Source organism: Leucopleurus acutus, assembly GCF_964270905.1.
Source record: "Leucopleurus acutus genome assembly, chromosome: 15".
Taxonomy (NCBI): Eukaryota; Metazoa; Chordata; class Mammalia; order Artiodactyla; family Delphinidae; genus Leucopleurus; species Leucopleurus acutus.
In genome coordinates, this window is record NC_139157.1 from 7,601,979 (window position 1) to 7,629,039 (window position 27,061).

Genomic DNA, 27,061 nt, shown 5'->3' on the forward strand with positions numbered 1-27,061 from the left:
GGAGGTCTCTGATGGTAGGTACCCCAGTGGGGAGAAGACGCAGTGCTGTGGCTCAGAAGGGCATCCGATGAAGGGCTGGCCCAGATTTTGTTCCTAACGTTGCTGTCTTCTCTAGCTACTCAGGGCCGGCATCATACAAGGTCATCCTGGGCGCACACCAAGAGACCGCCGTTGAAGACAGTGTCCAGGAAATACAAGTGGCCAAGCTGTTCCCGGAGCCCACTCGGGCCGACATGGCCTTGCTCAAGCTGAGCAGGTACTGGCTCGCCCGTGACTCTCACCCTGTGAGCAGTGAGAACACCTGCTCATCGCTGGGTTTACGAGCCGTAACAGAGTTGTGTGTGGGCAGCCCCGTCTAGGACCCCAAAGGCACGGGGCTGTGGGACAGGCATTGACCTTCAAGTGAGAAAAGCTGGGCTCAGCCCCGCCTGCCTCTTACTAGCCGTGGTCATGACAAAGGCACCAGGACACAGTTTCCTCTTGCGGAAAAAGAGCGAGTTGAAACATGAGGTACAGGTTACCCCTCAAACTCTCTCACTTAATGTTCCCCAGTCAGCTAATATACATTCATAATCAGAGAATTAATTATTCCAGGCTGACACTCTCTTTTCAATGTAATAATATATTTGGGGAAATCCAATGGGATTATGTATATTTCGATGCACTTCATAAAAGGCGATGTAAACACACACACACACTCACAATTCACAGGTGCAAATTCTCCTTCTTCCTATCTCTGGTTTTATGTTTCCTGTTGAAATGGGGTTTTATTAAGTCTGACAAAATGATAAATTTGTTAACGTCATTTAAAGTGAGCAGTATTTGGAAATAGGTCACAAGGGAGACAGCTAAATAAACAGACTGCTATTTTGAGAATATGCACATTTGGGACAGTCAGCAAGGCACGCAGAGCCCATCGGCCATGCATGATGGGCTCCAGATGACAGCGGGACGACGGTGACGGTGACGAGGATGTGGCCAGCCCAGGGGTCAAGAGTCTGAGTGGGGCTCGCTGGGTCTGGACAGAAAACACTTCACAAGTTTTCTGGGTCAGTAAACTGAGTGACTCCCTGGGGCATTTGGACGCTCTGGAAAGGAAAGAAAGGGCCTTCTTCGCTTAGCCTAAAAAAGGAGCTGATTCGCTTTTCTCCATGGTCCCCTGGGGCCATCAGGAACGCTCTGATCCTTGAGCAAGTCATTTAGTGAACGTGGGTTCTGGATGTGTTCTCCGATAGACTGATACGCTTGGGCTTTTTCGGGTACCCACCCCCAGGCCCCCCAAACCCCAAGAGTCTCAGGCATTGGCGTTCCGCGAGGGGAACCTATACCGTGATGACTGCGGCCCCCACTCCACGTGAGACGCCAATCTGTTCTGGTAGCTCTGACAGCGTGTGTCTGCTTCAAAGTTGAAGGCCATGATGGTTCTTAATCAGAATCAGGCATTTCTCATCTTCAGTGGGTTTTCCTCCTGAACTTACTAAAATAGAATCAAGTCTAAAAATCAAAGTTCTAATATTTGATTCTCTGGAACTCTAACGTGAAAGTTTTTGGAAAACAACACTACTTTGCTTATGCAAGGTACTTACTTCTAATCCTCTTTGACTTGGTATCTTGCATTATATTGGATTCTTCCAGCCATGGTGTTGTAACATTCATGGGTGAGGAAACTGAGGACCCCGAAGATAGAGCAGCTTTTGCTCCTAGTGGCACAAGGCCCTTGCTATTATTAAAGCCCTGTGATTGTATTTCAGCCGAATGGTCCACCTGCTGACTGAAGCCCTCTTAACTTCATCTAGAAGTGTGCACCTGGTATAAAATTCCCATAGTGCGAGAATAGACCTTAAAAGTCACTGTCATCTCTGTTCCCACCTCTAGTTTCTTGTCCACAACTGGTGCCTTTAAGACAAAATGTTCTATTTTTTTTTTTTTTGACTCATAAGATACTACAGGCAAATGTGAGGGTGAAAAGTTGTTTTCTACATTGCGCTGTGTCAGTGAAGCAAGGAAGAAATACCAGCTCAGAGCGTTCTGGGGCTCTGGGGCAGGTGGGATCTTGTGACCAACAGATGAATGGCAGAAGTCTCCCAGCAGGGCAGTCAGGTGTAACTTTTGATGTTTTCCTTTCAGCCCTGCCATCATCACCGAAAAGGTAATCCCAGCTTGTCTGCCATCCCCGAATTATGTGGTCGCAGACCGGACAGTATGTTACATCACTGGCTGGGGAGAAACCCAAGGTAAGATAAATTCTGTGACTCACAAGATGAACTTGTTCTGACCTGCAACCTACATGGGAAAATGAGCATGTGTACCGATTTCTATCAGTGAGTGAGGTCCACTCCCTTCCTGACTTTGTCTGGACATCTGCCTCCGTCCCTATAATCAGTCATCAAGGGACATGGATGAGGGGAAGGGTAGTGTTTCCTTGAGACTCTGACCCCAAAAATCCAAGGTTAATATTGTGTCCCCAGGTAAGTAGGGTTTTGACACAAGCTACAAATTAAGGGTGTTAGATTGTCGTTCATGTGAATTAAGCGCACAGAGTTCCCAAACATGGTGCAAATCAACAACAAAAATTATAGTTAAACTAGTCTCCCCAAATACCCACTTGCCTGGCTCTGTGTGGAGACGTTGTTGGGGGTAGGGCAGACTGACAGCAGGGAAAAGAAAGAAAGGTCCCAATTCTAGGATGGTATTTGGTATTGGTTGACGGGGTGAGGATGAGAGAGGAAACGTTTCTGCAGGATCCTGGCTCAGCAGCTGGTACTATATTTTGGGAATCCCGTCTTCTCTTTGCAGTATGCCCTGCATTATATTATAATAAAAATTATTATTATATCCTTCAGACTCGGGCCTAGGAACATTATAAGAATGTCCTAGATCTCTGCCTCACTTTCTCAGAAGCATTGGTCGGAGCACCAGAGTGGGAGTCAGGAACCCTGGAAAGTGGTTCTGGTTCTGCCACCAGCTGGGCAAACGGGACAAGTCACCTTACCTCTTTGTACCATTTGGCATCTAAGCCCTCATCCATAAAATCCGTGCTTTCAAATTACGTTCTACATGTTAGCCTTGGTTTCCTCATCTGTGCCACCCTGTGAGGTCACTGTGAGGATTGGGATAGCGCATAGGGAGAGCTCAGTGCTTTGGAGATGGTATTTCAGCAGCTCCTGTGCCTATGATACGACCACCACCGCCATCACCACCATCATCACCACCACCATCACCATGGACACCGTCATCACCACCACCGTCCTCACCATCACCCTCACCATTTCAGGATCATCATCATCACCATCGCCGTCATGGTCGGCCCCCAACCCTCCCCATCATCACCACTGTCACTGTCATCAATAAGTACCACGTAACCTGTGTGTAGCTGAGCCCTGATGGAACCCAGGCCTGCCAGACCCCCGCAAGCCCATTCACTGTTTCTTCTGTCTCACCCAGCACCCACACTTTTCTAACTATCACCCTGCACTGGGTTCCCCTGTCTCTCCAGGCCTCGTCTGAATGTCTAACTGGAGAAAATGATTCTCAATGTATTCATTGGATCAGGAGTCACGAAACATGAGTCAGGTCTGTTTACCGATTTTCTATGTGTCAGTAATGACATCAGATCCATCAGCCTCTCCGTGTGAGGTCAGAATTCTCCCCTTTAGTCTCCAGACTTTCCCTGACTTCCGTATTCCAAAGCAAGGTAAGGGTTGATGTCAAGGGGGTCATTCATGTCAGCCCCTCATCAGCAATCGCTGGGTATTTTCGGGGACCTGCTTCGACGTCCCCACCACCCCATCAGGTCCCTAGGTCACCCTCAGCCTCAGAAACGCCATCTCTCCTGTGGCCACACGATGGCAGCACCTCTGCACAGACCACGAAGGCGTCTGGTCAACTAGCAGTGGATTTGTCCCTAGACTCAGGATGCCTGTCTTGCTCAGAAAGCAGATGTAAGAGCAGGACACTCAGTTAAATTAATTTTCAGCAAAAATTTTTGAGAAGGCCGCACCCTCTGTATATCCACCCAATTCAGAAAATGCATCCGCTACCCAATGCTTCTGTGGTCAGGACTTTCGTCCTCAGTGGCTCTGCCTGCCCAGGGCTGGGACTCGCCTCTTCTTTCCAGATGGTGGTTCTCTTAGGTGCTCCCGTCAACTCCAGTGTAAGTTTTCTGAACTCAAGACAATTTTCCGATTTTATTAAAAGTCTTTGGAGAAGAAGCAGTACCTTATTTCTTGGCTGTTTCACGCTGGCAACGCAAAGATTTTGCAAAACTCATGAAAGCTGGGCTTGCAAAATTGGAAAACTGGATTATTTGTGAAAATGCTGAGACGTACCTGGGTGTGTCCATCTGGAAAACATCATCACTTCTTGTGATTGTGCACGGGTTCTATTTCCATTTGCCAAAGTAAGAAAAAGCAGTTTTTCTCACGAAGAAAGAAGTACAGTGAGGAGAACAAGCACATCAAAGAATCTTTACTGGCCCTAATCGGAAGAGAAATGTAAATTAGGAAATAAATTAAGACAATGTCCACCCATCACATTAGCAAGCATTTGAAAATTATTAGACCCCACACGCTCAGAAGGTTGTTGTGCGCTGCTTTTTTTCTAGTGACAGTTTACACTGTCACACCTGTTTAGAAAATATTTGGCAAAGATATTGGGAACCATAAATATGTCTATATAATCCCTCAGAACTTAGACTTAAGAAAATACTAAGGAATATGAATAACCTGTAGGAACAAAGAAGTGACACGTTGAGAGCAGCTGTTGTAGCCAATGAACGTGGTGGTGAAGAATTTGGGCCATGATGTTGCAGACCCAAGTTCAAATCCCAGCTCCACCGTACCTGCTGGGTGATCCTGGGCAAACGACACACCCTTCCTAAGCCTCAGTTTCCTTAACTGCACAATAGGAACGACAAAAGTGCCTCGGTGATCGGACTGTTTTAAGGATTAAATGAGCTACACCACATAATGAGCTTGTGCCTGAAAACGTTAATTGTCAGTAAATGACAGTTGTTCTTTTTTTTAAATAATGTGGTAAAATATACGTAACGTAAAATTTACTTTTTGAACTATTTGGAAGAGCACAAGTCTGTGGCATTTAGCACTTTCACCACGTTGTGCAACCGTCCCCACTATTTACAGAACACCTGCCTCCCCCCAAAAGGAAATCCCGAACCCATTCATCAGTCACTCCCAACTAAAATATTAATTACACAGATTGTAGGTTTATGAAAGTCTTTATGATATAACTTTGTGTGGAAAAAATGTGCACTATGATATAAGTAGCAAAAGAAGCGTATAAAAATCCTAGAAGGGAATATATGAAAATAGTAGCACTACTATTTCTCAATCTCTCTTTATACATTAAAAGTAAATTTCTTTATAGTTTAAAAAAAAAAGAAACCAAAACATAACAACACAAACCAACCTCAAAATCCCATAAAGAAGCCCAGGTTAATTAAGTCTAGGTCTTGGGAACATGAAATCTTATATAGTGTTTATACGTTCAAGGGTCAAAAAGAAAAAAGAAAGATTTCTACTAGTACCGGGAACTGACTTCTTGTTTTATCCAACCTCACGATGAACATGAGATCTATCATTGCTGCTCTGTTGTTCTGGAAGCTTCCTTGCGGACACGTTTTCGATCCAGTCACCATGCGTTTCATCTTTTTAAACACAGGCACTTACGGTGCTGGCTTGCTCAAGGAAGCCCGGCTGCCTGTGATTGAAAACAAGGTGTGCAATCGCTATGAGTATCTGAATGGGAGAGTCAAACCCACCGAGCTGTGTGCGGGGCATCTGACTGGAGGTGCTGACAGCTGCCAGGTAACAAAAGACTAAAGAGATCAAAGTTCATCTTGTGTTGGCCTGTTTTGGCCCCTTAGACATTTCAGCCCCAAAGCAGCAAATTCGAGAAGGATTTGTCAGTCGAAGGCCACAGTCTAAATGTTGCCCAGAAACCTTTTAAGTGTGCCTCTGAAGGCTGATTCAGGTCATCTAGGGTGATTTCTTCGGCCTTGAGTTCCACACTGGTTGTAAGGGAATAGTTAAGCACCATCACGGCAACAGCCCCTACGCCTCTGGGAGGGGGGATCTTGGGTGGAACTCGGGACGTGGCCTTTCTAGTAGGAAAGGGAGGTTGGTATAAGACAAAGACCCTCCCACACCTCCTTTAAGATTGTTCCTGGGGTTACCCTCCCTAAGAGAAACCCCAAGGCTTGAAGGGATGAATACAGTTTTCACAAGGGATTTCTTTTCCCCCCGGGAAACACTAAATGGTACGGTTTCGTTAAACGTACATTGCCTAGTACTGAAGCACAGCAGATGTTCCAATAATATGTTACTAAGTTCCTTTCTGGTTGGAAAGGGATGTTCAAATACCAGGAACAACTTACATTTGGGTAATAGAAGGATGACATCCCATACTAAAAGGATGGAAGCTTAATCCTCTCATGGTTTTTTCCCTTCCTCTGTGTAGGGTGACAGTGGAGGGCCTCTGGTTTGCTTTGAGAAGGACAAATACATTTTACAAGGAGTCACTTCATGGGGTCTTGGCTGTGCACGCCCCAATAAGCCTGGTGTGTATGTTCGTGTTTCAAAGTTTGTCACTTGGATTGAAGAAACAATGAGAAAGAATTAATTAGATGGGAGGCAGAGTGAAGCATCAGCAGATCTGAAGCTGGAACCTGGGTAGGGAATTCAGCGTGCTCAAAACTAATTGACAGTAATCAAACTAAGTTTGACACTGTACTTAGCTACCAGCTACTTAGCTACTTAGCTACTTAGCTACTTAGCCACTTAGCTACTTAGCTACTTAGCTACCAGCTACCAACCGCAACATTTGTTTGTATTGCTGTGGATAACTTGTTCCTGTCCATGGACTGCTGGATTCTGTAATAATGAGGCAATACAGCTATGACATTTGTTGAAAATAAACTCTGTACTTCCTTTGACTTAATTTTTTGATTTTCACTGTTTTCATGCTCTTCGTTCATCCTACCAATTGTAAATGGTGTAACTCTTACAGACCTGAGTGATTTCGTTCCCTCTCATAAGGAAGAGAGGAACGAGAAGCCTGTAAGATGAATATAGAAGCCCTAGTAAGTCACCTATATATTTACCTTGTCACACATCTTTAATGTCTTTATTTTTGGCACTGGGATGAATGTTTTCAAAGCTGCAGCATATATGGGGAATCATGAGCGCAAATTCTGTTCTTGGGAATGAAATCTGTTACTGACAACTTGACTCTAGCCCAGCACAGGAGACCCTGGGCAGACAGCTGTATTCTGAGAAGTAAACCGGGCAATGGAAGTGTCGTAACACAAGACCAGCTAAGAGTCTGAATGGTATTCTGGGTCACATATGAGTCTAGGAATGGTGCCAAGAGCCTGGAAAGGAGCAACGAACATATACTGAAGGTGGACTATTTAATTTCCATCAGTAATTGGCTGCCTGGATATGTAGTATACTTCGTCACATGGGAAGAGTGTTTTACAGTGACGCACGTTCAGAAAGAAGAGAAAGGATGCCAATTGATTTTTCTTGACAATTTACATTTTTTTATTGTTATCAGAACCCAAATGTCAACTCAAAATACAATTCCAAGGTGATAGTATCAAGAAGCAACAGTCATCTCACAGCAAAGAGAAAAATGCAAAAGAAACAAAAATGCAAGGGTGTATGGATAAAGGGTAAGTGCAGCATTACACCCTTAAAGAACTGTGTTTATTTCATTGAAAAATAAAGTATTCATATTCAATTCTGATGTGCTTTAAGGATTAAAAACTTACTTTACAATTAGCACGTACACCGTACATATCGTCACACGTTCACATAGAAACTTTCTTCCTCACTGGCAAGGTTTCCCTTTGGCTCCCATTTTACCTGTCCACCCAAAATAATTCATTAAACAATTCTGCATAAGATGCATACTGAACCTGAAAATATAACAAATGTGACATAGAAAGCAGGACATCATAAAGACAGCATATTTGTATTTAAACTCCACATTTCAAAAAGTCTCAGTAACAAAAAAGAAAGATCCAATCCCTTATTAGTACCTGTAAAGTCATGTACAATATAAACTTCTGCTCATTCTTTTAAGCATGGATATAACTGACCTTTCTTTCAAACTAAAATGTAAGCTTCTTCCCAAGACAAGGCAAAAGTGTCAAGATTGAATGAGATTTGTCCATAGTTTTCACTCTTGACCATGGGCATCATCATAGAGCTGAACTCACACATATAAGATAAATATCCCTGTATGATTAAAATCTGAAGACCCATGAAGTCACAGTCCATGGGTTTCACCAGTAAAACACTGAATATGTGGCTCTAGGTGTCCACTAAAGGAGGACCGCAGTTATCCTGAATCATCTCAGGACCAATCTGATTTTACAAATAATAGAGCCAAATCCTTGAATTGTCCAGCAGATTTGTTCTTATTTCTGGAACAAGGCCTAAAAGTACCTGCAACCCTAGATGCTCCAGGAGCTTAAGGTGAGAAGAGAAAGCAAAGGCTCAGAGCCAGGTGGCCCGAGGTCCTTAGATTCAGTCTCCGCATTAACAAGATTCCCACATCTTCATCTTCCCTGGAATCATCAGAACCCTCAGTTCAGAGCCTTCATGTCTTGATCAGATTTGATGAACCCATTTCTGTACACTTGCCCCAGATCCTCGGTTTGCACATCTTGCATTCCTGATGGAACCGTCATTGAGAACTGGGTGGGGCTTCTCTTGTCTCTCTGTAACCCAGTGGGTCAGAGACACTGCCCCAGCGTGAGAAAAAACCTCAGGAGGAGCTGTGCACACAACGGGCTCTTGGCTAAACCGGTCACATATTACATGTTCCCAGAAACTTTGACAGCACGATGAGTCTTGATTCATCCGACATCGTATAAAAATACTCTGGATAGTCTGAATGTCTGTGTAAAGTATTAAAAACACTTGGAGCTGCACAGCTGAAGTGGACACACACACGTCTCTGCAAGGCACGTCGGTTCCTTGGGGGGACCAGCCTGAATAGCTCTTTCCTTGCATCTTTGGCAGGGGGCTCAAAGGTGAGAGCTCAAAACTTGAGTTTTCTTTTTTCTGCCACATTTATAGGAATGTGGACTAACAAAACAAAGGAGAAAAGAGAAAGTCCTTATAAAAGATGACACAACTAGTGAGAAGGAAGTCTTTTTGTTGCTACTCAATTTCACAGTTGGTTTTGATCGAATACACTCATGCATAACTGCTCATAAAAACCCAACTCAAAGGGAACAAAATTAACTGTCTCCAAGTCATTTTTGGCCTGCCCTCAATCCCTAGGCAGGGGTTAATTAGCATTATAGCACATATAAATTCTTTATGAATTTCTACTCCGTAACAGATGGTTTGGAAATGAGCTGCTGATGTGAACACAAGAAAGCAGAAATGAGAAAATGACTAAGTGCTGTTGTAGAAGGGAAAATGCTAACAGGTTTCTGTAACTTGGGGCTAAGTAGTTTTTGTTCCTGAGTAAGTGATTATAGAATGCAATCAATGTGCTTAACTTGTAAAACCATAGATCAGACTTTTATTAGATGTTTTTTCAAGGGTAGGGACCAGGCATAATTAATTAATTTACCCAATTTTTTAATTATGAAAATTTACAAACAGAAAAAAATTCATGTAAGTTGAATTTTTGTTGGTCGAATTCTTCCTGTGTATGTACTGCTTGTATATTAATTTTCCCTGCACACCATTGAGATGGCCTTCTCACCTCCAAAACTCCATCTCTTCCAATTGTTTAATTCTATTTTTAATATGATTGAATTGGCAAAAGAGTCTTGATCTCAAATCACTCCCCCTTCCTCCACTTTTTCCTGATGAGTTTGAAAATCTGACTTCTGACTGGTTTGGGGATCAAGAATGAGTCTATCATGCTCACTATAAATGAGCAGCAGCAAATGGAGTCGAGTCAAAAAGAAGAATGCAGTGCCTGTCACTGGAGGGTTGGCACAGAGGGCATTCACAAGAGAGGGCAGCAGATGTGCAGGAAAAGAACTCTGCACCACTGAGTTAGACGTCTTAAAACTCCAATGACACATTCCCAGGCTTGTGCCACCAACAGTCAGCACTGAACTTCTTACTTTTGACCCTATAATCCCGGCCGGGATGCTCTCCTGCGTACCCCAGCCCTGAACAGATCCTGCAGGGCACATCAGCCCATGAGAAGTTGCCCTTAAAGTTTGGATATCTTATTTGAAGATAATCCTATTTCCTTTCTCACCATTTCCCCTGCTTTATCTAACCTTAAATAGTCTTCTTTCCTTTGGTCTGTTAGCATGACTGCAATTGGGGTGACAGGGTTGGACACCGCCCACCCTGATCTGGCCCCCATACGCTCATACAAACCAAATAATTGTCTGTGATGACACAGCTAGCAGCATGTTTATCCTTTCTGGATGATGCAAGTCTTTCCATGATGTAACACTCAAGAGGACAGTTTTGATACCTTTTATAAATTTCTTTTTTAAAAAAATATTTATTTATGGCTGCGTCGGGTCAGCACTCGGGATCTTTCATTGTGGCACGCGGGCTTCTCTCTAGTTGTGGCACGGGGGCTCAGTAGTTGTGGCGTGTGGGCTTAGTTTCCTCGCAGCACCTGAGATCTTAGTTCCCCAACCAGGGATCGAGCACGAGTCCCCTGCACTGGAAGGCAGATTCATAACTACTGGACCACCAGGGAAGTCCCCCCTTTTATAAATTTCTTAACTTAATTTTGGTTTATGAAATGGCAATGTCTTAAAGAGAATCTCTCATCACACCTCAGACTTCACGTAGCATTGTTTTATGGTAAAACATAGGTAGAGCTTTGGTTGAGGAATAAGCCATTACCTATCAGTTTACTTACAAACAAGCACAAGAATCTGATTGGGTTACTTCATGGGACGAATGTCCACCTGTGCTCTGATTGGCCAGTCCTGTTAGAAGTCAGCTGGTGGTTTGGTTTTGAGTACACTGATAAGCCTTTCTTAGGAATGTTCTGAGATGATTCGTCAATCTTATTTTTCAAAATAGCATCAAGAAATAGGACTATGAAATCACTGTATAGGTTTTAAAGGTCTGGTTGAAATACTTCTGAGCGATGGTTGCCTATCTCTGGGGAGGGGGATGGGACCTCATTAAAAGAGGATATGAAGAAAAATTTCCAATACTACCAGGGGATTCTTGCTATTAAAATACTCATAATCAAGTAGGATACAGCATAAGATAATAAAACTACTCAAAACAATAGTCACACCTGTACACTGGACAATATCAATCCCAGTACTAGCATGTAGAAGTTGTGAAGTCTCTCTGAGCATAGATTTCCTAGTATACAAAAAAGTAAGGATAAGAACTTGTATTGCACACAATCACTTTGAGTATTAAATGAAATGACATATATGAAACCACTGATCACGTATATAAGGACCTAAAAAATGTTGGTTTCTATTCTCTTCCCAGTCTGTCAAGTGAAGAATAAAACTGCCATGAGGTTACTAACATTTCAGTCTTGTCATAAATACTTTTGATACACTTTTTAAAAATTTAGAGATCCATACTTTTAATTTCTAGGTCACTGTTTAGAAGAAGATTGATTTTTATTTTTAAAATTAGCTGTTAGGAGCTTCTCTGGTGGTGCAGTGGTTAAGAATTTGCCTGCCAATGCAGGGGACACAGGTTCGATCCCTGGTCCAGGAACTAAGATCCCACATGCCGTGGAGCAACTAAACCTGTGCACCACAACTACCGAGCCTGCGCTCTAGAGCCCGCGAGCCACAACTACTGAGCCTGCGTGCCTACAGCCTGTGCTCCGCAAAAAGAGAAGCCACCACAATGAGAACCCCGCGCACCACAACGAAGAGCAGCCCCGCTCACTACAACTAGAGAAAGCCCGTGCCCAGCAATGAAGACCCAATGCAACCAAAAATAAATTTAAAATAAATAAATAAAATTAGCTGTTAAATTATTTTTTTTTAATTCACAAATGAGGACTTCCCTGGCAGTTTAGTGGTTAAGACTCCACACTTCCAATGCAGGGGACACAGGTTCGATCCCTGGTCAGGGAACTAAGACCCCACATGCCACACGGTGCAGCCAGAAAATTTTAAAAATTAAAAAAAATAAAATTCACAAATGATACAAGACCATGAGTTGTAATTAAAAAAATAAAAAATCGAACAATTCAGAAGTCTATGGGGTATAAAACTAATGTCCTCCCTTCCACATCCCCACTTCCCGAAAGATTTCTATCCCCAGAGGGTATATTTTATCATTTTAGATCTTTTCCTATGCATTCTCATATTCATATTCTCTCTTCCTATCTTTTTATTATGGAAGATTTCAAAGGAGATTAGAATATGTGTACTGTGGATTTTTCTTGATATAACAAAAACATATTTCATATTCATATGTTGGTTGGATATTAACTTTCCCTGTACACCATTTAGACACCCTTTTCCCAAATTCAGTCTCTTTCTCACTGTCCTTCTCCTACTTTCTTTCTATCTGTCTATGTATCACTTATCATTCATCTATCTGTCTATCGATTGAGCTATCATTCTTCTATCATCATCTGACTAGCATTTATTTTCCCATCTAGTTATAGAGAGGGATTACTCTTGGTTTTATTTTTTAATAAATACTATAACACATTGTTCTGTGACTTTTCACTTTGTAATCCATCTTGAAAATCCTCCATGTCTTTCCATATAGATATATCTCAATTATTTTATAGATATATTATCATTTTCACCATCGGTTGCCTATCGATGCACATTTAAATTATTTCTGCTTTGTCCAATCATCAGTCTCTTTCCTTTAGATTCCTTCTGAGTTTTAACACCTTATTTGGAAATGTTTCCCTCTTCATAACCACATTTAAAAAATAAAACATATTCTTTTACAGATTTGCTTTACATTAACCTTTTAAATCTACTTTGAACTTTTTGCTTAAGATGTAAGATAGGGATTTAATATTATATTTTCCCCCCTGGATATTCGATTTTCTTAGCACCGTCCTTTCCCAGCGGGTTTGAAATGCTGCTTTTAATTAGGATGTGCTGCATTTGGTACCATACCTGCCAAGTTTTTCTACATCATCCACTGTTTCTGGCAGGGCGATGCCCTTGGTTTCAGGCAGAAGCATCACAAGAGCACCGCAGACAGATGCCAGGATACCTGTGGAACAGGAGAAAGGCGTTACAGTACCGGGAACGCACAGCGCCCCCTCATGGCCCCCTGCTCAGTCTGGAAGCCGCTGTGCTCACTACCTGGGCTCATCCTGCCCCGCAGCAGCCCTCTGGTCACCCTGCCCAGCGTTCCTCTGTCATGATTTCACAGGTTCTCAGCCTTCCTCAAACTCTAGACAGTTCCATCGCTCCTGTGCTCTTGGCATCCATCCATTCATTCACTCGTTTCACAATTTACTGAGGACCTACCAAGTGCCAAACACTCTGAGAAGCCCTCACCTCCTACTTCACAGGGAACATAGAAGCCACCAGTGAGGAGTCCCTCAGCCTCCTTTCACTGCACCCTGCCCCTCCCCTTCCTGCTTCCAACATGTGACACCCAAGACTGTGCCCACATCTGCCCGAGAGCATCTCCTGGCGTCTTTGTGGGCTCCGCGCTGTAGTGATTCATCTTCTCCCTCCAGCACCTTTAACCCATCAGTGGTCGCCTTGAAACGTATTCAAATCTCTCCTCTTTAAAGAGCCTTCTATCAACCTCACCATCCTCCCTTCTTCCGTTCTTTAGAACCACAGTTCTTGAAACACCATCCTCTCCTATTTTCTACACATCTTCATATCCCAGCGCTGTGCTGGTAAATGTCTAACAACCAGCTCTCCAGAAAATAGAGTCCTGATGTGCAGCAGCAGTTCCCTGTTTCCGTGGTGTAAATACGCCCATCATGGATGCGAGCGATTCAAACCAGCAGTGTGACGTCGCGAGTGAGGCTCTGGGGAGATGGGCAGCAGCATCTCCACCATGGACTACGGTGGACGCACCAGCCTCGGGGACAGATGCAGTAGAACTCAATGAATCAGGAACCGATGAGGTGTGCGTATTTATTACCTCTGTTTTTAATCTATTTTATATATTCCATTTTTAATGATGGATGTGTTTAAACTGGCTCAAAAATTCTTGAAAACTTGACAGTTGACCTTGGCGGACCAGAGTCACCTCCCACCTCCACCTGCCCTAATCCGGCTCTGCTCCATGTCCCCTCTGGCTGTGCTCCAGCCAGGTCGCCAGTTGCTGCCACCACCAGGTGCAGTGGCCCTGCTTCTCGTCTTTGCTGCCTGGCCTCGTGGCAGCTCTGGCGGCTGGTGACCTCACCCGCTGTCCCCTGGCTTCCCTGCCCCACGCTCCCGGTTTCCCTCCTGCCCCTCTTGCATCCCTTCTCATCCCCTGGCTGGTTCCTCTCCCTCTGCTTATGCTGGATGCTCTGTCGTTCCTCAGGGCTCCGTCCTGGGCCCCCTTCTTTCCTCTCACTCTGTCCTGTTCCCTGTAGACGGGGTTTCGGTCACTCCCATGGTTTCAGTGGTTATCTACAGCCAGATGGCTTCCAAACCTTCATCACAGGGCCACACTTTGCTCCCGACTCAGCTCATCAAACCTACTGGCCTCTCACCATTTCAACTTGGATTTCTCAGAGGCAACTCATGCTACAAACAGCCCAAACAGTATCCCTCCGCGTCCTCCTGCAGACGGGCACCTCGGACATTCACTAAACTAGGGCTGGCCCCGCCACCTACGGTGCTGCCAGCCCAGAGGCCGGCTGCCAGCTCCCTGGTCCCTCTGGCCCTCGTCCCTTCAATCACCCCCTTTAGCCAATTCAACCTCCAATATATTTTTGTGGATCCTTCCACTCCTCAACATTCTCAGTGCCATCACCCTAGACCCAGTCCTTATGAAATCTCTTACCTGATTACACCAACATTCTTTGAATCGTCTCACCGATAGCATTGTCCCCCTCTAACTCATAGGCATACCTGCCATCAGAGTCATGTCTCTAAAATGCAAACCTGACACTGTTAACCCCGGCTTGAAACTCTGCTCTTTGGGTAAAGAGCAGACCCTTTGCACATCAGAGAAGACCCTCCATGGTCCGGCCCCAGCTCACCTCCCCAGCTTCATCTCTCTTCAGGCCCCAACTTACACACTGCACTCTGTCCTTTAACTTCCTCTTACTCTAGGCCTTCCCGCTGCCTAGAGCACCAGCCCACACCCCTCACGTGCATAATTCCTATTCAACCTCCACGAGGCCCCCTTGCTCCCTGACTCCACGGGGCTGGTGCTCCCTGCGATGTGCTCTCATGGCGCCCTTATTTATCAAACTCCCCTGTGACTGTTTGGAAAGGCGGCTCCCTCCCCAGCCAGACTCTGCGAAGCAAGGGCCTGCCCTGCGGCACCAGCGCCCAGCTCCGCCGGCCGGGCTCACAGGCAAGCCCCGAACCTCGACGGCCTGGGGTGTCAGGCAGCTCTGTCCTGGTTGCACAGTGGCCTCTCTTTGCTTTTTCATGCTGGCCCAGAATCAATGCTGAACTTGTTTATCAGATCCCGTGAAAGAGTTTGAAATGATCTTTTATGGAATCACTGGTGTCAGTTGATTAGAAGCCGACTTTATGGTCCCTAGCACAGCTGAAGGACTCCTGCATTCCTCCGGATGTACGCCCTCACGGAGGCAATGTTTTCATTGGAGCTTAAACTGCGGAGCAATGGGTAGAAAACCTCTACCGGGAGTAAGGAAGTGGAGGTGGAGGAAAGGCAGGTGAGCAGGGGCAGCCGGCATCCTCTCTTGCTGAGGAGGGTATGAGATCTGGGCAGAAACAGCACTGGAGATGCACTGGACTGAATTACCCTAAGGGCCCTCGCTATGCTATGGTTCTATCCCTTCATGAGTTTCATGAAGATTGAAGGTCGGAAGGAGGGTATGAACTTGAGGGGCATCGAAGAGGTTATGGTACGTGTCTACAAGGGCTTCTGTGTCTCTGATCTTTCGGCATGGCGTGCTTAGCATAAAGCACATGCAGATACAACATTGAGAGGCGTGGAGCACTTAACAGTACAATTTGTTTAGGCTTGTTTTTAAACATACAGAAGGTCCTATTATTTGGTCCTATTTGGAAAATTATTGGTTATGTTCCACGATATTATAAAAGAGTTTCATAATATTTCATTTTAACTCAGAACCTCAACGAAGAAAGCTAAACTGAACACTTTTTTATAGCAACCCTTAATGTGAAGTAAATTTAAATGGTTTAGGGTCCACATTTCATGGTGCTTCCTCAAAACGGAAACAGCTGTTATAAAAAGAGCAAATGGTTACAATTGATATCCAGCCTGATGATCATTTCAGGTTCTATTAACGTGAAAATGTGGATGAGAGCATTTAAGAATAGGATATAAAGAGAGAACTTACCAAAGATGATGAGAGGTAGTTCTAGCCAAACGGCCGCTAAGCGGAAGAGCAGAAACGGGGCTATGATCCCCCCAAAGTCACATAAACCCGAACAGAGTGAAACTCCAAAGTTCCTGCAGAACAAAAAAATTGTTTTAAACAAAAAGTATTTAAATAAGTTCAAGATACGTAACATTTTCTGATATCTAAGTAACAGAGAAATTGTAACAATATTTCCCACTTCTCTAGCTTTTAACTTTGAAACTTTCTCCTCTCTCATACCCTAAGCGCATCATTTCCAACCTGCACCAGTTCACATCTGGCTAAAAGCTGAGTCACAGTGAGGCTAGTTGGGGGCGGGGGCGGGTCTACAGTATTGGTGGAAATCCATCTTCCATCAGCGGCTCACTCCCCAGCCTGCTCTGTGGCGCTTATGTGTCTCCCTGGCACCCCAGACTGGCAGTAAGGTGTGCTCAGGAATATTCCCCCAAGAAAGGAGGCCAGTCTGCACTAGCTATGCACATTGTTTCATCTTGTCCTTCAGTAACCGGCTGTGGAGTGTGGTCAGAACAGAGGCTGTAGCCCTTACACAGAGCGCTGCTGATGAAGGAAGATGTAACCCGTGACGCAACCACGCTACCCAGATTTTCTGATTTCAGGTCTAGTGCCTTTCCACAAACCCCCAACTGTGTATGAAGATATTGATGATAATAATGCAAAAAGAAGCTACAACTCAAAACTTAGCTTTTCCATGGGCTGAATCCAGCCCAGGCTAATAGGTCGCCAAGCTAAGAAAACTATTTCATAGTTTTTAAGTCAACTTCAAACATGCGGCTGCAGAATTACTTAGGAGAAACCACGATACGGATGTTGGAATTACCGTAATGTTGTTGGGTACAATTCTGAATTTACCAAATAAACAATTTCAAAGGCCATGGTTATGCCTAATCTTCCCAGGGTAGCAACAATGGTCCTCAACCAGGGTATTCCTGCAAAAACAGAAAATTTGGAAGGGTCTGCTTTCAATACAATTTTACAAAACAACAAAGGGCATTTGCTTAGTGTTCTCCCGGCCGTAAATCTGCTAATTTTAAGTGCAAATGATAGATACCTCCTAATATTGTAGCCCAAATTCAACAACAACAGCAACTGGGAGGACAGCTAGTATTTAGTGCACCAGCTGCCTTCCTGAGCAGGGTTGGATTACAGAAATACAAGTCAAGGCGTTTGTTGAGAAGCCACTACCTTGAAAACAACGTTCCAAGCAGTGCTTTCCTAGAGGGCCTGAGTACACTGGCCTTCTGTCTGGAAGGTAGTCTTTGCCTGTGCCCTTGAAAACCATCACAGCAGTCTGACGCCCATTTGTCCTCTTTCTGTTCATACCCCTTAGTGATGACACACAGAATCACTGTTCCCAACAGACCAGGAACAATCTGGACCTGAAACTGACTTTGGTTTCTAAAGCGCAGCAAGGCTTCGAGAACTGAGATCTCCGGGAGGGGACATCTCTGCCGTGCGTCATCACCAGGGCGTATGTCCTTCCTTATTTCCCTCATCCCAGGTCTTTCTACTTTGCCTATGAAATCATCCAGAAGGAGCCAGATTCTTTAATACTGATTTGTTCATTCATTTAAAAATGAACTGTTTTAGGGCTGCTTTGGTTATATGAGGAAACACTCCTTTCCTCCATAGTAACTAGTGGGAAATGCCAAATGTTCTCTACTAAATATTTTCTTTCTTTTGTGCTTTAAGGGAAGAAGGCAAAAACCATTTTTGCTCTAAAAAGTCAGTGCTCTAAATTTCTTAAAAGTTGTGCAGTTGATGCCATCCTTTTTTTTTAAATTGAAGTACAGTTGGTTTACAATGTTGTGTTAGTTTCTTCGGTTATACATATATATACATTCTTTTTCATATTCTTTTCCATTATGGTTTATCACAGGATGTTGAATGTAGTTCCCTGTGCTCTACAGTAGGACCTTGTTCTTTATCCATCATCTATATAATAGTTTGCATCTGCTAATCCCCAAATCCCACTCCATCCCTCCCCCTCCAACACAAGTCTGTTCTCTATGTCTGTGAGTGTGTTTCTGTCTCGTAGATAAGTTTGTTTGTGTTGTATTTTAGATTATACATATAAGTGATATCATATGGTATTTGTCTTTCTCTGTCTAACTTACTTCACTTAGTAGGATAATCTCTAGGTCCATCCATGTTGCTGAAAATGGCCTTACTTCATTCTTTTTTATGGCTGAGTAATATTCCATTGTATGCATATACCACACCTTCTTTATCTACTCATCTGTTGATGGACATGTAGATTGTTTCCACATCTTGACTACTGTGAATAGTGCTGCTATGAACATAGGGGTGCATGTATCTTTTTGAACAAAAGTTTTGTCTGAATATATACCTAGGAGTGGGACTGCAGGATCATACGGCAACAGGAACCTCATACTGTTTTCCATAGTGGCTGCATCAACTTACATTCCCACCAATAGTGTAGGAGGCTTCCCTTTTCTCCACACCTCCTCCAGCAGTTGTTATTTGTAGACGTTTTAATGATGGCCTTTCTGACGGGTGTGAGGCGGTATCTCGTTTTATGAATAGTTTTGATTTTATGCCATCCTTTCTTAGTAGACTTGGGTGAGGACATATGACCGTGTGAGCAGCAGCTTATCTACTCTCCAAAGCAAAGCCAAGGGCGTTCAGCATATGCCTGACTTCCATCTCTGAAAAGGAAACCTTCTCCCTTTATACTCATATTTATTTATGCTTTTGCTCAGCACTAAATGGTCCTCTTGTCTTTTAGAATTATCACGCTTTCCTGAATATATAATTTTTTAGTAGAAAAGTAGGCATGAGTGAGGAGGACGAGAGAAAGGATGAAGCTCAGTAGATTTACGTGTTTGTTTTTTTTTGCTGCACCACACAGCATGCACGATCTTAGTTCCCTAACCAGGAATCGAACCCGTGCCCCCTGCAGTGGAAACGAGGAGCCCTAACCACTGGGCCGCCAGGGAATTCCCCTTCTGTGTGTTCTCTTTAGGGAATATTCAACCAATAAAAAAGCTAAAACTCATTAAATAAAACAGCTGCCTAGGAGGGCAAGCAAAGAAAAAGAGGGTTCCAGAATCCAGAGCGTTGTTGGGAGGCTCCAGTTTGTTATATGTTGATTGCAAACTGGCCGAGGACGTCCTGGCGTCCTTCATGTTCTTCCCAGCTGAGGACACCTGCAGTACTCCCATTAACGTCACACCAGGGACTGAACAACAGCAGAGTCGTGCTGATGCACTGGGCCCGCCATCTGCTCTGGCCCAGTTGTAAACAAGTGTTTTATTTAGCCTTTACTTTTTCATTAAGGCCAGGGAGGGGGACTAGGAAATGCATTCCACCCCCTCCTTCAGTGAGCAGGTGGTGCGGTGGCAGATGCTGGGGAACTTAAGTGGCAACTGGCGCTCAGATTCCCTGGGTCCCGGCCTGACCAGGCCACCTCTCGCTGCTCTCAGCCTGCCGAGAAGAACGCTGTTGGCTCCCGTGGAAAGAACTTGATTACCCAGGTTAGGTTCTTAAGCTATAGTTTTTTCTACCGAATCACGACAGCTCTACAAGTGAGTCCCACTGACAACTTCCGTGACAATTTAAGTTTATAACTGACTGCGGAAAAACAAACACAAACAAAAACCAAGAAACCAAATTAAAACACACACACACACACCCTCCCCCCCTCCATGAGAAATGTATGTGGTTAGCTCCATGAGTACAGATAAATAGCTAGTGAATTCAGTAAAACGCTAAGAAAATGCTGTCAGGTTTTCTCAAGGCCCTCAACTCTTTCTAAGAAATAAAGGCCAGTATCTAACTGCACTGGGACAGAGATTTTGTTGAAATGTATAACAAAAGAGAAGTCCCAAAGGCACTGCACTGCTCATTTTAACTAAAGGGTAAAATGAAAACAGTTCATAGGAGGTGTAAGTTATGTATGACTATTACGTATGCACATAAAAACTTCTGATTATCCCTGGAATATGCTAAGTTCACCCTGGAGCGGCAATAGACGTCTTTCCGGCAGCAATGGCAGAAAACAACAAGTTAAGAATGAGGATTGAAACTGAAACTACCTCCCATGAACTCCTGAGAACACAGAGAAAGAAAGTCCCTCTGATGGGGATTTGGTCAAGCTGGTAGAGATTACTGAGAATAATACCTCAATTTTTGAAGAAAGGATGCAGGATTTTAAACAAACACAATTTTACATCTCCTCTGAATGCACCATCTGCTCTGAGTTCTGAAATAAAATGTAGTGAAAATTCCTAGTAAGTAAGATAAACAGACTTACTTTTTACTTAAAGAGAAAAGTCCAAGACAACTTTTTCATTTCAAAAAGACTTACCCAAACTGTCGAGTTTGCAGCCATCTTGAATAAAGTCAAATTAAAGATGGCAGGTGAGTATGGATTTAGAAAGCTCTTTATTTTTCAGGCTTTAATTAGAGTTAAAAAATTTGGGTCAGAAACAGTGAGTCTTAGATGAGGATACAGCCTGAACGCCTTTCTTTTCCAGAAGTTCATTCTTCAGACCATGAAAAGTCATGCTTAGAGGATGGAAAGTTGGTTAAACCGTTTTCTCTGAGATAATTTTAGAGCTGATTCCCCTAGAAGGCTACTCAGTATTCTCTTCAGGGGCAGTCATCCTGGTGATGATGTCAAGAAAGGCTGAGAGGAAAAGTCTTTCTAACGTTAATTCAACAGCCCAAGTAACCAAGTCCCGAAGTTCCCTTAAGTGGAAGTAAGGATGTCAACTCAAGCAAGAAACCTCTGCTAATATTTGGTATTCACACACAGCATTAGGGATTTTTTTTTTCAGTGTTCTTTTTTTTTTTTAACATCTTTATTGGGGTATAATTGCTTTACAATGGTGTGTTAGTTTCTGCTTTATAACAAAGTGAATCAGTTATACATATACCTATGTTCCCATGTCTCTTCCCTCTTGCGTCTCCCAGCATTAGGGATTTGAACTTATTCTTAGCAGTCAGTTATGACCAGCGTGTGACTATAAAAGCGGCCGAATCTGCAGAATATACAAATAAAAATGTATCCAGAATAAGAGCAATTCATTTTCAATGTTGCTAAGAACAATTCTAAGGCTTATATTGGGAAATTCTGTCCGCAAAATAAAACTGATCGGACCAAACAGAAAAATCTATTCTTTGCCTTATATTTTCTAATATATGAGAGTGTTCTCTATAAAATAGCTTGATTCTCACCCCCTTAGTTACTTCAATATTGGTTTGGACATATGGTCTTCAGTGATTTCTGGGATCATGCTGAATGCAACACACATGAAAGTCATCCCAGTCAGTCTAAGGCCAGAGAAGATCTTCTGGGGAAAGTTACATAATGGAAAGATGGGCCACACTTCAGTCATTAATCTTTCTCTCCACTTTCCTAACTTCATATGCAGTGAATACATAATTAATATTTGATTCCTGTTCCAGATGCAATGAGAACAGATGACGTTGTCTTAGGGAACTACATTTAAAAATTAAACCTAAAACGAAAAAGTGCCAAAGTAAAACAGAAAGAACAGTGACGTCTCCAATGTTCCTGACCTTCTACTAAATTGTGCATAATTCCCGAGGACAGAAATTATGTCTGTCTTGTTCACTGCACTATCTCTATTCTTAGTTTACTGGCAGAAATTAATAGACACTAAATAGATGCGCATTGGCCAATAGCTTCCCCAGCTCTTATAATGTGTTAACTCAATGTGGTAGGTTAAATAGTGTTCCCCAAAACCAGAACCTCAGAATGTGACCTTATTTCAAAATAGGGTCTTTGCAGATATAATGGTTAAGTTAAGGCACAGAGATGCAGAGAAGGTCATGTGAAGATGGAGGCGGAGATTGGAATGATGTCAAGGAATGCCGAGGATGGCTGGCAACCACCAGAAGCTAGGAAGAGGCAGGGAAGGATCCTCACCTAGAGCCTTCAGAGAGAGCATGGCCTGGCCCACACCTGGATTTCAGACTCCCAGGCTCCAGGTGTGTGAGAGAATGAATTTCTGTGTTGTGAGCCACCCAGTTTGTGGTACTTTGTTACAGCGGCGCTAGGAAACTAATACGCTCAAGAAAAATGAGATAAATGTAAACAGTCAGTTGTTTATCATCAACCATTCCAGTATGACAGGACTTCACATCTTTTTTCCACCCTTCTTTTCTGAAGATGGGCATTTCTGTAATTTTATTTAAATAGGGTCTATCTGATGTTTTGGGATTTCGTAAATGCTTATTTAATTAATAAACTCATCTGTAAATGTCTGACTATTTCAACTTCCACAGTATTATCAGTTCTTCCCTGATCCGCAGAGGATCCGCAAAGGAAAAGGCAGCTTCTCTTGTGCTGACACAAAGAACTAACAGGGACTCCAGCTCTGCCAGCCACCTCCCATCCCACACCTCCTGAAATGCTGAAATAATAGATCTGCTCTAAAACACACATTCCCTGGGAGTTTGAAAGGCTTCCTCTGTCCAGTGCCCGCTGTGTTCTGAGGCAGAGATAACCGGCTTTCCATTAACAGTGTATTTGGAGTCACTGACAACCTCTGTACCATACACCGGTCATCAAACGCCCCCCACCCCATTTAACTCTGAAACATCTCTGAAATCACTGTCTCCCATTCAGGCCCAACTGCCACGACCTTGATTCCTGCTCTCAGCCTCTCTCCTCCTCATTGCCATTGTCCAAACTGCAACAGCCACTTGGAGGCCACTTGTCCTCCACCTGAAGCTCACAAGACCACGCCCAAGCTCTTGGCTCGGCCTTGGCTGTGAGGCCATCTCCACTGGTGACAGATGATCCCTCAGCCTCCTTGCCAGGATATTCCTGTGATAACAAAGAACGTTTGGTTCCCGAACCATCAAAGGTGGTGCGTACTTCTGAGAACCATGCTTTCCTTTGTAAAATCACTCCTAGCCTTCCCCTCTGCAGGGCACATTTCTCTTCCTTCTTCATACGTGCCTAGTTTTCACCTCTGGGAAGCTTCTCCTGACTGTCCCCATGGATTCATCACTTCTTGCACCTTTTTGTTCCTATTTCTAAATCTTGTAAATCATTCTATTAGTTCATTTATCACAGTTTGCTGTGAGAGCATTGAAGTGTCTATATTCCTCACTAGGTTGTCAACCTTTTGAAGTCAAGACGTGTTTTCCTTCCCTTTGTAACCTCAGTGTTTCACATGGGATTGGCCACGTGGAAGAAATGTGAAACAGGGTCAATGATATCACAAAATTAAGTTGGATAAAGGTGATCAAAAATAAACGACATTAATTCCACTCCTGGGTCTATATCCAAGAAAAAACCAAAAACACTAATTTGAAAGGACACATGTACCCCTATGTTCACAGCAGTGTTTTTACAATAGCCAAGAAGCAACCTAACTGTCCATCAACAGATAAATGGATAAAGATGTGGTATATATATATATATATATATATATATACACACACACACACACACACACACACACACACAATGGAATACTACTCAGCCATAAAAAAGAATGAAATTTTGCCATTTGCAGCAACATGCATGGACTTGGAGGGCATTATACTAAATGAAATACGATATCACTTATCTGTGGAATCTAAAAAATACAAAAAACTAGTGAACGTAACAAAAAAGAGGCAGACTCACAGATATAGAGAACAAACTAGTGGGTTACCACTGGGGAGAGGAAGCGGGGAGGGGCAACATAGGGGTAGGGGATTAAGAGGTACAAACTATTAGGTATAAAGTAATCTACAAGGATATATTGTACAACACGGGGAATACAGCCAGTATTTTATAATAACTATAAATGGAGTATAACCTTTAAAAATTATGAATCACTATATTGTACACCTGAAACTTATAGTATTGCACATCAACTATACTTCAATTAAAATTTTTTAAAAAGTAAACTACATCACTCCAAGCTAGATTTCTCACATCTATTTCATCCATAAATGAACTGAGAAATGGAGAAAACAGAAAAATCTATAGAACCAATCTTTTATACTCAAAGTAGTTAGGCTGGTTAGGCAGAAAACAGAGTGACATCACTAGAGCACAACTGGCACTACGATCTTGATGCTATGGTCCATTTTCTAAAGACAAGTTCTCCATTCTTGATTATTTTAAGATTTTTTTCAAGTTCTTGGCTGCCAAACAGACTTAGGGGACAATTACCTTCTGGTAAGAACGCGGTGACAAGACATGCCACTCCTGCCACTATATTGCTTGCCGCAAAGGGTAGACGCCGACCAAAACGCTCAATGGTTAGTAAGATCAAGAGGGCTCCTGGCAGTTCCACAACTCCCGAGATGAAAAAGTCGATATAGAGGTTGCCTCCTGTAATTCCCAGGCGCATGACAAGTCCTTGATAAACCACAGCACTTGTGAACCTGGAGCAACATTGAAAGACAAGGGAGAACAAGTAAGAGATAACTTCAACCTGATCTGAAGGACGGGATGCATTGTAAATTTGACACAAGGTTTTGAATCCATCACAAGTCAAACTTACCAAGCAAACATAAGTATAAGTGTGCACTTCCTCATTTGGGGAGTTCTCACCAGATCTAAAAAGGATGGATTACTAACTTCCTCATCTGTAACAGTGATCTATATAAGATAGAAGCAGATTTCAGTAGCAATATACAGCAAGAGACATCTGCATATTATAGATTTGTCATTGACCAGATTCAAAGCTACCAGATGATCTTACTGAACAGACCAGGGTCTTTCGTTATTACATCTTAAAACCTGAGAATAAGAAGTTTGATTCTCTAGCCTTTGTAAGAGGTCAAATTCACAAAGATGTACTTGCTGCATTGAGAATCTATTCTTCCGGTAATACCAGCAGTACTATATGCTCTGAGTAAACAAGGATGAAAGGTGTGTTCTAAAGTACAATACACTCGTGCATTTATTAAATTGGAGAAAATAAGCATAAGACTGGTGAAAGCAGTTCCAAACAAGTTCCTTTATCCATTAAATCCTCAAACCTTAAGTTGCCAAATAAGCTAGAATAACGGTAAGTTCCCGAACAAGCGTGGCACCAAAGGTATCTTTTTGCTTCTGTCCATTTACTGGAATCCGGCATCTTTTTGATCCAGGAAAATTCAGCTCGTCTCTATTTGGCCATCCAAGAAGTTGGTCTTTTCTTTAATTCGATTAAACCAATATTGCTGTTTGCCTCCTATGTATAAGGCACTGTAAGGGAAACAAAGCTGGACATACCCACTGCTTCTAGTCCTGTGTGCCAAAGGGATCATAACTCAGTCCCCTTGAAGTGACCACTGTTTCACGTTTCCATGCACTTGCATATTCTGTTACTTCTGCTTGAAGAGTCCTTACACCTCCCCAGTCCTGATTTCCCTGCCACTGGGAGGTCTTGGGAACTGATGATCCCCAGTGTGTGCCTTTACTTACCAGACTTCTATCATAGCCCATACGCAACTGCATGCCTTTACGGGTCTACTTATTTTTCTCCCTGCATGAGCTCTGGAGGTCTTGGAGGGCACCAAGCAAAGTGCTTGGCGTTCAGCCAGTGTTTGGGTGATGACTGAATGTTGCGACAGGAAGTCAAATGCCATGGCCATGTCTGTTCCCTCAGACTATAGCCCTCGGTCTTTGTCCTTCTGTTAAGTGAGAACCCTGGCTAGCAAAAACAGGACCCTCACTGTCTGTTTACTCAACTCCAGATCCGGTCCAGAATGACTGAAAATCTAGGCAACTTTTCCCCAAGACTTTGAGTCAAAAGTCCCTCTACCAGCAGTCATAGGAATTTGACTTAAATTCACGCGGATAGTACAATACCTTGTCAATCACCTGTTCTAAACATTACGCTCAACAGGTCAACCAAAGCTACATATCTGCTGCCTATGCTTGCCCCAAGGAAAGGCACACACACAGAAGAAGACTGAAAAATGGATGTCTTTAGATCACTTTCTTTTCCTAAGTCTTTCCAGTACTGTATTTCTTCTATACCAAGACACACACTCTTCACAGCTGAAAAATCTCAAAATTAGGACGTGTCCTACAACTCGGCTGATAAGAAAGCAATGTGCCCAGTTTCAATAGCATGGTTTTTCTTACTGAGTGGTGCATAAAATGATGATGTGTCTCAAAATTAATAGTATCTAGGGATCAATGAAGCAATATTAGTAGTTACCATAGCAACGCCAGTAGAAAACTGCTAATTGATTCCACCATCCATTCTTTTCATCTCCCTTTTGATAACAGAACCCATGGAATTTTAGTTGGGGGCATGGTAGCCTAGCTAAAGTCATATCTTCTAGCCTCTTTTTCAACCACAGGTGGCCCAGTGACTAAGATCTCAGCAATGAGGTGGGAGCAGAAGCCACGTGTACAAGCTCTGTGCCCCATCCTTTAAAAAGGAAATGGCTTGCTCTTCATTCACTGTCTTCCCTTCCTGAAGGATGGAAGAAGACAACGCTGGTGAAATGGCTTTGATTATACAACCTATGGCAGGCGAAGATGGAGAAACAAGATAAATGGAACCTGGGTCCTAGAGGACCTCATGGAACAGAGCTGCCTTAAGCGCTGGGCTACTCAACGCTGGGTGGGCACGTTAAAGAAAAAGAAACT

General features: G+C 43.3%; 2 protein-coding genes across 2 annotated transcripts in view; one reads left to right on the top strand and one right to left on the bottom strand.

The window, feature by feature from the left end:
• Positions 1–6,760, top strand: part of PLG (plasminogen) — a 44,596-nt gene extending 37,836 nt beyond the window's left edge. The window contains exons 16-19 of the mRNA XM_082855869.1: positions 116–256; positions 2,128–2,234; positions 5,680–5,825; positions 6,478–6,760. Of these exons, the coding sequence (XP_082711995.1) occupies positions 116–256; positions 2,128–2,234; positions 5,680–5,825; positions 6,478–6,639 (556 nt within the window). The 3' untranslated portion in view covers positions 6,640–6,760. The remainder of the gene's footprint in view (positions 1–115; positions 257–2,127; positions 2,235–5,679; positions 5,826–6,477) is intronic.
• Positions 6,761–7,095: 335 nt separating this feature from the next.
• Positions 7,096–27,061, bottom strand: part of SLC22A3 (solute carrier family 22 member 3) — an 89,066-nt gene continuing 69,100 nt past the window's right edge. The window contains exons 6-11 of the mRNA XM_082855875.1: positions 24,975–25,072; positions 24,641–24,855; positions 17,297–17,405; positions 16,438–16,550; positions 13,094–13,193; positions 7,096–9,116 (exon numbers count right to left, since the gene is read on the bottom strand). Of these exons, the coding sequence (XP_082712001.1) occupies positions 9,056–9,116; positions 13,094–13,193; positions 16,438–16,550; positions 17,297–17,405; positions 24,641–24,855; positions 24,975–25,072 (696 nt within the window). The 3' untranslated portion in view covers positions 7,096–9,055. The remainder of the gene's footprint in view (positions 9,117–13,093; positions 13,194–16,437; positions 16,551–17,296; positions 17,406–24,640; positions 24,856–24,974; positions 25,073–27,061) is intronic.